The 10940-nt window shown below is 41.7% G+C and overlaps 1 protein-coding gene across 1 annotated transcript in view; it reads right to left on the bottom strand.

Moving 5' to 3' along the window:
* Positions 1-6135: 6135 nt before the first annotated feature.
* Positions 6136-10940, bottom strand: part of ARHGAP40 (Rho GTPase activating protein 40) — a 56572-nt gene continuing 51767 nt past the window's right edge. The window contains exons 14-15 of the mRNA XM_015415245.1: positions 8174-8229; positions 6136-6678 (exon numbers count right to left, since the gene is read on the bottom strand). Of these exons, the coding sequence (XP_015270731.1) occupies positions 6572-6678; positions 8174-8229 (163 nt within the window). The 3' untranslated portion in view covers positions 6136-6571. The remainder of the gene's footprint in view (positions 6679-8173; positions 8230-10940) is intronic.

Raw genomic sequence — 10940 nt, 5'->3', positions numbered from 1 at the left:
CTTCCATCTGGATAACCGTATTTGATTATACACAAGGTAACAAGAGATAACAAACGTTTGTAAATATACTGCTTTTTAAGCTATTTAATCTTGAGCAGGCCTTTGAAATTTGTCATAAATCTTATCCGCTCCACCACTTACACTTCAAAACGCGCTGCCTGCTGGCAACAAAATGCTGGATCAGATTCAGTTCTTATGCAGGCTTGTATAATAACTTGCCAACATAAGGAAACATTATAGCTCCATGTTACAAACAGAGTCCCCACCCCTCACTGCTGTATTCCGTCCAGTCTAACTCGGTACAATTTCTGAGAAATGGTACAAGGTGCCCTGGAAGAACGCACAATAACCTAACTAGAGAAAATGTGTACAGCTTTGCCATTCTCCTCACTGTTCCAGGGAAGCTTTATAATGTACACCACTTTTGCCCCTCCTGAAATTTGCAGCCTTCCCTGCCTTGAGGATGCTTAAGCTGCACCCCCCCCCCCCCCCCCAATTTTTGTCCCTTTTGTTCTGTCCCAAGTCAGTCAAACAACGACCGGGATTGATCAGTTCTCTAATTGCAGTAATTTTACCTTAAATGCAGGCAGCTGAGTATTCATCAAGTCGCAAATTTCGCTGTTTAGTAAGAGACCTCCCCCAAGGAAAATAATTAGGGATAATAACAAGTGGATCATAATAAATGCAACACAACAACAAATGTACGCTAAGGACATGAAACAGAGTCAGAAGGGCTATTAGGGAACCCCTGTGACTTTCCCTCCTTTTTGGGGGGAAAAGGAGAGAAAAAAACCTAGTGCAATATCCTTAATTGTCTCTTGTAAACTGGATCCTAGCTCATCAACCACCACTGTTGGTTTGTTATAAATAATACCCAATTATTCCCCTTTTGGCAACCTCTTGTGTCCAGAGAACAGCTCACCAGTGTCATCACTGCAGGCAAGAACTGCCACCTCAATTTACATCAAGGCATAAAAGCCTGTAATGGAAGGCAGTAGGAGACACGCACTTAGGTTAATTATAGGATTCTCACAGCCCTGCACCTGACAGAGACCAATTTACTGCATCTCCTCTTTAGTCTTGACACAGCTCTCTGAGGCTCCATTTTGCATCCCTCCCCAATTCCAGCCCAAAGAACCAAGCATGCTGTGATTTCTTCCTTTCCGCTTATGTATGCATATATGATTGGACATTTTTTTTAACTGTAGGGACATGCCCCAAAACAGCCACCCATGCGGCTAGTCAGGGGGGCTGCAGGGCTGGCTAAATGGCTTTTCTTTTTTTAACCCAGAGATTATACCCTGGGGTTTCAACACCAAATGCATGCAGCTGCTTTACATTTACAAACCAATGGTCCATTTTATGGATTACTCTCCCTGACAGAGCAGGTTCTCTACAGCAGATGTGGCAATCCATATTAGAAGGTAGCCACATTCCATCTTGGGAAATACTCTGAATGCTTCTAGCAGATGCTTACCTGGTAAATCCCAGGTTGGTAACTGAGAATTAGATTGGCTTTGAAACAACCTGAACAATGGAAGCAAGTTAATCAGCCGCAGGCCAAAACCCGTAAGGGAAGCTGAATGTTGCTACCCTTTTGGGCTGCAGTAGAAGCGAAAGGTGAGAAAATCAAGCTTCGGAAGTACTTCTGTTCACAGAAATGCTCTGGTGGATCAAATCCATAGGTACATAAGTGCCATCAAGTCACAAACAATGTATGGCAAGCCTAGCAAGGGACTTTCAAGGCAAATGAGAAGCCATCGTGGTTTACCATTGCCTTCCTATGCAGAGTCTTCCTTAGTGGTTTCTAGGGGTGTGCAAACAAAAATAATAATTCAGCCCATTCGGATTCGGCTGAATCTGGCAGAATCAATTTCGGCTGGAAGTAAGACTCCCGCATGTCAGTTTCTTCAGTACCAGGCCATTGGGGAGTCTTTCAGCCAGCCGGATGTTAATTTCAGCCCCATTATATCCTATGGGTCATTGAAGTCAATGGCAAAAACATAGGGTATATTCTGGGGGCTGGAGGGGAGGGGGCTTGAGGGAGAGACTCCAAACTCACAGGGTAGCTGCTGGAGCCTCTCCCCAAGATACCAACCAAGTTTCAAGAGCATTGGACCAGGGGGTCCAATTCTACGGGCCCTCAAACAGGTTGCCCCTATCCCCTCCATTGTTCTCTATGGTGGGAAAAAACGTTACTTGGTTGGTATCTTGGGGAGAGGCTCCAGAAGCTACCCTGTGAGTTTGGAGCCTCTCCCTCAAACCCCCTCCCTTCCAGCCCCCAGAATATACCCTATATTTTTACCATTGACTTCAATGGCCCATAGGATATAATGGGGCTGAATTGTTGCCGAAATTCGGCAGCAAGCCGATTCAGATCAGAGAATCTGAATTGGCCTGCAGCAGCCTGAAATGGGTCCGAGTGGGCCATTTTCGGGGGTGCATTCGGTTTGGACGAACCAAATGCACATCCCTAGTGGTTTCCCGATCCAAATATCAACCTTGCTTAGCTTCCAAGACCTGATAACAGCAGGCTATACCATGCTGCCTTCCCTCCAGATCAAACCATACTCTTGTTAAAATAACACACATGCACACAAACTACTCTGTGGTAGGCCTGTGCATAGAATGTAGCCTGTGGTACATGATGGTTAAAAAAAACCCAACGCAACAGGTGTCAAGCGGAAATTTAAGCACTGTCTTGCAAAGCTCCATTTCTTATTGTTGCTGTATATCTCAAGGCAAACATGACAAACAACTGGGCTTTTTAAATAAAGCAGCAGAATGACTGTGTGAAGAATGAGTTATGGATGTCCTTGGGAATGGAGGGAAAACGAGAACTCTAATAACCCAAGATACAAGAGGCAAATGGACTTTTACACCATCTTCTCATATTCAAAATACAAGATACAAATTAAAGTCCTTTCTATGTGTAAATTAAAAGGACAGTCACACATGTTTTTTTTCTTAATCACAAATCCAAAGAACTGCATGAAGAGCATCTTTCCCACCTCTCCATTTCTGCAGCTCTTTGCACCATCCAAAAAGGTACTTGGGGGTCAGGGAGCCCTCATGAACAGCACAGAATGCACCATGACTGTAGCTCAAATGGGAGGCCTACAGAAATGAGACCCCTTCTTCCCATTCAAGCAGAAGTGTCTTTGGCTTATATAACTATTCAACCCTATCTCAGGCCATTGCTGTTTGTAACAAGCATTCAAGGTTTTCACTTTCTTTTCCAGTGCTGCACAATTGGATGCCACACAACATATAACTAAAACACTCGATATTCAAAAGAAAATGTTCACCCAGCAAAAGGAACGAGTGCTTAACATCAGTCTTATCCTACTGAAAAGCAATGCTTTGTCACTGGCTTCAAATGAGAATTACAGCAAGAAATTGAGTGAAAACAAAGAACACATGTAAGATTGGACTAAGAGGCAAATGGACTTCTACATCATCTTCTCATATTCAAAATTCAAGTCTTTGCAAAGAAGTGAACGCATCTCCAGCACAAGCAGCTCACCAGTTCCAAGAACTCCTCACTCTGTTCAAACACCATTTGCAGCCTCTCTTCATGTATTGAATCAAGAAGCTTATTCAACTTTGGATTTCAGGAGCATCCTTGACCTTTGGTCCATATCTCAAGTGACTGGTTAAGACCCAGCAAAGCCTTATGCTTCCTTTGCTGACCTCCTTGCTGATTCAACCAGCCTAGGACTACTCTTTGGATCAAGTTCAAAACCACTGTTTGTTTTATCAGGTTTAATACAATGGAAACTTTCATTGCCAAAGAAATCCAGCAACTGACAAAATGGAGTGATACAAGACAGGAAAGAAGACATTTTGGAAATATGTCTAGTTCTTTATTGTTATGCTGTTTTAAATACTGCATTAAAAAGTTAACATAAACTGTTTTTTAAAAAGCATAAGTGATCTAGCTTTACATTTTGTGCCTCACTGACTTAACTTCTTGACAAAATTTCTCTTATACAGAGAAACACATTCAAAGAATATCAATATTATGGACAGTCCTTCATGTCACGTGCTATAGCTCTAGTCCCTTTATTCATCCCCCAATTTCCACAATGCTCATTCACTGTTGGCTTGCTAGCATCCAAACAGTTCAGTGAAGTCATTTTCTTTCATTTCCATTGTTTTATTCAGACTGACCATGATTACAAACCTTTAAAAAAGATTGCTGCCAGGACAAGGCAGTCTTCATACCTCATGAAGCAGTGATCTGCCACACAGCTTTGCTCTGTATCTTGGGCTTATTATGAGTACTAAATTATTAGATTTTAGTAATCACTATCTGGTCAGGGCATACTGCACACACTTTCATGCTGGGCAAAAATATTTCCTCTACTATGCTGATCTTCATGCTCCACACAAAGTTGCAACTTCAATGCAGATTACTTTGTACTGAATGCACTGGCATGAATTACTTTTGTATGGTATACTAGAATGAGCTGTACCTACATAATGTTGACAGGATTTCATGGGCAACTGTTAAGATTTTGACATACAGGTGTATGTTCAGAAATCACACCTTAGAACAGATGGATACAAGAGTCCTGCAGGTCATTAGTGTATGCCATCTAGCCTACATGCCATCTCTGTCATGTTCTAATAGGTTCCAGGATCCCTATTTCTATCCATTTTAGGGTATGACTGAGAGCAGAGAATCAGGGAGGCAGCAAAATGGTTTACTGCCTCCCCATATCTTTGCCTGTCTACCATCTTCCTTCTCCAAACTCATCCGCATTCAATCCTCCCCACACACTGTGGAGTTTTAAATTATGCTCTGCTTCTCAGCTTTCCATCACACATTTCCAAAGCTCCTTTTTTAAGGGAAAAGGGGCATTTGGGCTTCTATTCTAATACATGCCCCTTAGGTTTTCATCTGGATAGTGAGAAAGAACATTAATCCCAAATTACAATCCCTTTTTCCCAAGTTGTCCTCTCTTCAATTTCTCTATATTGTAGATGCCTGTACTTTTTTTACTGTTTAACTATTCTTCTACAAATTACAAAAAATCTCTCTCGAAGCCTAAGGAATGGATCAGAATAGTTGTGTTAATGCTTAGTTGTCCTGCCCACGAGCTTGGAAACTTTTGTTAACTGGGCTCTGCTAAATCACCAAAAAGAACATGCTTCCAGCAGTGTGGGTATGCATATATATATTTTAAGTGGCATATTCTGATTTTGTTCTTCTGCCAATATTAGCAGCAAACCATAGCTAATACTCTATTTCGAAGAGGGTGCAGTTCTCATGAACACACCAGTTTTTAAGTAGATGACATAACAAGAAGTCTTGAGAATGTGTCACATATTGACCTTTCGAAAGCAAAATCGACTCACTTAAAATTTCACACATTGAATGCTTAAATACAGAGAACCTAGAATTGCCACTTCTGACAAACCCTCTACACATTTAGATGGTTATTTTGGCTATTTTTTAAAAAAAGACATAAAAGGTAAGGAAATGGGGGAAAGGATGACATTAATCTCCAAATACAGCAACATTCACATCATACTGGAGCCACCTATGCAAACAGGTTTTTGATAAATATACTGACAAAAACAGCATTTTAAAAAAATTCAATACCAAAGCAACATGAAAGATATGAAGAATAAGATCATCATATGGCTCAGGTGTTTACAAATTATCTTTTATGCATTAAAAAACTTAAGGGCATGAAGAAGAAAAAAGCCTCTACTTGGAGTTTGTTTTAAAAATTTATTACAAGTAGTAAATAATAAAGATTAAATATTCACCTAGGAAGCCAGACTGGATATAACATCCAATTTGGAGACATTAAAAGAGCAATAATACTGAGGTGGTTTAGTGTGACCAATTAGAAAAGTGATCTACAATTTTTAAAAAATGTCATAGCAAAACTACAGATCTATTGAACAGTAATATTAGAATCTATCATAGAAGATGGCATTTCACAACTAGCGCTGTGTTTAACATTTCAGCACCACTGATGTGGACAGCGGCATTCTGAAGGCAAAATTCCCAGAACTGTTTCCTTGCTCTGAGTAGTTTCTGTCTTCTATGCCCCGCAGAAACAAAACAAAATGTGCTCTGAGTAGTTTCTGTCTTCTATGCCCCACAGAAACAAAACTGCATACATCATACAGGTCTTGTTCCTTCAGGAAGCAGGCAACTTCATGATAAACATACTAACAGTTGTTGACTGACTATGAGCCCAGAATCCTCTTCATCCAATATGAAGTCTCTCCAGTAAATGAATCAAATCTCAAAGTTAGATGATCCCCATCGGTTTCTTCAAGGATGTGTCTCTCCTTAACTCACCTCTACTGCGTCTTCTTGGAAATCAATTTTTACGGTTACAAATGCCACGTATAGTCTGTTAACCTAAAGTTCTCCAGCACTGCCTACAAGCTGATATGGAAGTTTAAATTAATCGCTTCTTGTTCCACACAGTCAGTCGGCCCATGTAAAATACCTCTTAACTTAAGCACACACTATGACTGATGTTTTTCTTAAACACTGGGTTCAACAGAGGGTGTATCTGGATTCCTTTCTCCTGATGTGTTCCTAGAGTGTTCGTGGAAAGGATGGGTTTTGCCTTATAATCCATTCTGCATGGGGATTCACGTGGTACAGATCTAAGAGGTATGTGTCTGGGTCCAAGCAATGCTCACCTGTTGAAGGAAAACATACTTTGAAGAATTATTCTGGAAGCTGAGCAAACCATCCTGTACCTAACAATGTCTAAATTGCTTTCAATTTTTTCCACCTTCCAAGAGTGTAAAGGCTAAACAGAAATACATTACTGTGGTGAGTAGGTGAAGGGGACAAAAAGAGGACTAATGTGAACGATTTTAGTCACAGTCCTCCAGACTCTTCACACTTTGCCCTGTATCAGCTAGGGCAGCTGTTGGAGGACAGTGAGATACATACTCCTGATGAAGCCAGATCAGGTTCTGGAAGGATTTGTGAACAGCTGGGAACAGGTGTGAGGACTACATCCTGAGAAGCATGTCTTCTCAGAGCCAAAAACAGTTACAATGAAGTTCACAGATCTCTGTTAGTCTGTAAAAAGTAAACTGCAAATGCAGCCACAATTCAAAACCAGGACTACACAGGTAAGGGAAGAAGACATCTGAATACCCAACCACATAAAGCTTCCATACAGCACTGGTCTATCGAGGTCTGCACTGTCTTGTTCTCATAGGCAGAAGCTCTCCAGGGTCTCAAGCAGAATTTTTTTATACCACCTATTACCTGATCTTTTTGAACTGGAGATGGAACCTGAGGCCTTCTGCAGGCAAAGCTAATGCCTTATCACTCAGCAAGTGTCCCTAATTACTTTTAACCCTTCAAAGCCTACTCACTTTTGCTAATTGAAACCAGACTTCATGCATGGATAGTAGCAGTTTTAAAGGGGAAAGGCATGCCATCTTAAAACCTGTATTTCTCCTTTATGCAAACGCTGTGTGAAGTCTGGTTTCAATTAACACAACCAAGTAAAATTCCCCTCCTTTCTTCCCACATGGCCTTGATTTGAATCCCGGCTGCATCCATGCACAACTTACATTTTACTCATTGACTGAGATCTGCGATATGACGCTGTTTTGACCTTCAAGTATGCCATATACTGGATACTTTTGTGGGGGGAAACAGTAATCCCTAGATATACAGTCATACCGAGAAACAATCAAATTGTTAAAATTTAGGCTCTTGTTCACAAATTTGTCTTCTTGGGGGGGGGATAGTGATGAGTAGCAGAATACCCACCCAACCACCCTCAATTCCTGCACCATTTAAAAACATTTCATAAAATTAAACACGTTATTGAGAAGCTCCTGCTGTCCAGGCCTCATCCAAACAAATTTTTTAAGAAGTGCCAAATGCCACAAAATCTAAGCCCCCCTCCCTCCTCCACCTTTAATTAAATTCTTCCCCTTTCCTGTGGTGATGCACACAGATTTCAGGGGAGAGGGAAGCCACAGCAGGTGGGAGGCCCTTTATGTCCACTGCAATCTTCATGGTCCCGAATCCAAGGTTGGGCGTTCCTGTGGTGCTCATCAGATCCATTCCAACAGGAGCAGCTCTTGCCTTTAACCAGCCAACTGCTCAGGTAGCTCACTAGAATAACTCTCCCCAATTAAAATACCAGAGTTTGAAATCACGTACTTATATTGCCACCAACTTCATACAGGAGCAAGTTCATCGACTCTACTGACCCATTGCTGCAAAAAAGAAGAACACTGTTATAATCAACACCATGGCCAAGATATTCCAGTGTTATCGATATTAACCTGAATTTACAGATGGGCTGGTCTGTTAGACAGACTTATTTGTAAGCTGGGTACATGTCAGTGGTGGTCCTGGTGAGCATCCTTATGAGAGGCTTTCATACAACCATCATGCACAGGAATGTGGGCTAAACCCACAGTCCTTTCTGCTATACAGATCAGAGAACCATCTATACTACAAACATACGTTTGCTGTATGCCAGTTTAACAATTGTGGCATACCCAGAGTGTCCTAGGATTTTTACTTTAGTAAGGAAATGATGATGAAAATTCTCTTCTAGAGAGCCCCCCCAATCCCGCTCTCCAAGATGTAAGCACCATTTAGCTGAGTCATGAACTAACTTGTAACATGCGTATACACACCTGACCCCGTCCCAACCCATACTTCTCTCTGGAAGTGTTGAAAGAAACTTCTCTTTCATTTTTGAAATGCCGTATATAGACCATACCATGGTAATGGGTGTGTAAGTCCAGCCTGGAGTAAAGAGTACCTACTTCTCCCCCCTTCCCATGTTGGGGTGGGCTCAGAGCCACCACCACCCCTTTTACAAAACAACAATTCCCAGGATTCCCTGGGGAGAGGGAATGATTACTAAACTGTCTGGGCATGTGCTGTAAGATATGCCACTGTTCCCTCAAGCTCCGGCAAAGGGCTAATTTGTCAAGAGGAAAATAAAAGCACAGCAAAGAATCAATATCAAGCAGCAGCGCAGCTCAGCAAGAATCTAATTCAGGTGATGCTCAACTGTGCCAATGAAAACTGCAGGCCTAAAGTAGAGATGGGAGCTGTTAATAGAGTATTAGCGCTAATGCTTGCAAATCCACTGCGACATTCCCAATAGTCTCTCCTTTTTAACCTTCCACTAGGCAGATTTATATTTATCTACTGAAGAAAGAAACCACCACCCCTTGTGTACAGGTGAACAAATGGATGTAGAAATAGAATCTCTCTTTCTGAACCAGTCAGTATTCCGGTCACAATGATGAAGTCTGACTACAACTTAATTAATTGCTCTTTATTTACTCCACTTACATTCTGCTGTTTCTCCCAGGAGCACAGAGACGCTTACATCCAGCTTCCAGGCATGTAATATCTCATTGGCTGAACTGCTTTAGCTGCAGCAGCAGACGACTCATTACTCTTATAACAATGTCTACAAACTTAGATGTGGCATAGTGGCTAAAGTGTCAAACTAGGCCCTGGAAGACCCAGGTTCAAGTCCCCGGTCTGCCAAGAAGCTCATCAAGAGATCTCACACCGACCATTCTCTCTTGTCAAAACCTGCGTCACAAGGCTGTTGTCAGGATAAGATGGAGATGGGGAGAATCACACATACTGTCCAGAGTGCCTCAGAGGAACGGCAAGATAAAATATGAAAAATGTTAAAGGGGGATGAGACAACTGATGGAAAGTGAACAACTGACAATAGGTGCTGCAGAGGGCACTGCAACGGCTACTTTGGGAAACAGGGTGATGGAGTTTTGGCTACTCTTGAAAGAAAAAACAGGATATAGATATTTTAATGTTACTGCATTTTATGTATCAAACCAATTTGTCATTGTGAAAACTATAACTATCAGGTGATTATAAATAACCTGGGAGAAGCCTATAAATCAGAAGATGGCTTTTCATGCACAGGTCTTCATAGTTTTGCACTCTTTAACAGAGTTTTTACAGGAAAAAACAATCCAAGGCACTGGTGTCAACACGTTCATTCCAGCCTCACTCTGCCCTCAAGAACAGGACAGTCTTCTGGTTATTACAGATAAGGAATACCCGAACATCTCACCAAATACATCAGCGTGTGTGTTCGTTTTGAAGGCAGTTTTGTAGGTTTTATCACAAGTCAGATCAAGAGATTAAAATGCAAACCAACATTTTCAGGACTCTCCTGCAAAGCCTTAAATGTCATGAAGCCTGACGAGTTGTGTCAGCGGTAGAAAAAATCCCGAAGAATGTCAGACACAAGCTCTGTGTGTGTTAACTCCTGTCAAGCTGCTTCCGACTTATGACAACCCTATGAATTAATGACCTCCAAAATGTTCTATCGTTAACAGCCTTGCTCAGATCTTGCAGACTGAGGGCCTTTGTGGCTTCCTTGATCAAGTCAGCCCATCTCATGTTGGGTCTTCCTCTTTTCCTGCTGCCTCCAACTTTTCCTAGCATTATGGTCTTTTCCAGTGACTCTTGCCTTTTCATCATGTGGCCCAAGCATGAGAGCCCCAGTTTAGCCATTTTAGCTTCTAGGGAGAGTTCAGGCTTGATCTGGTCTGGAACCCACTTATTTGTCTTCCACAGTATCCATAAAACACCACATTCGAGACGAATCGGCTTTCTTCCTGTCAGCTTTTTTCAGTGTCCATCTTTCACACCCCTACATAGTAATGGGGAATATTACGGTACGAATTATCTTGATCTTGGTTGCCAGTGACACGTCCTTGCACTTAATAATCCTTTCCAGCTCCTTCATGGCTTCCCTTCCCAGTCTCAGTCTCCTTTGGACTTCTTGGTTGCCATCTCCCTTTTGATTGACGATTGGGACCACAGAATGGAAAATCTTGAACAACTTCAATTTCTTCGTCAGCCTTACAGTTGTGTAATTTCCCAGCAGTCATTACTTTTGTCTTGATGTTCAGCTGTAATC

The sequence above is a fragment of the Gekko japonicus genome, unplaced genomic scaffold (genome assembly GCF_001447785.1).
Source record: "Gekko japonicus isolate JY-2015 unplaced genomic scaffold, Gekko_japonicus_V1.1 scaffold269, whole genome shotgun sequence".
In the NCBI taxonomy this organism is placed as follows: domain Eukaryota; kingdom Metazoa; phylum Chordata; class Lepidosauria; order Squamata; family Gekkonidae; genus Gekko; species Gekko japonicus.
Note: the sequence above shows the minus strand (reverse complement) of the source record. Positions and strands in the feature narration are given on the sequence as shown.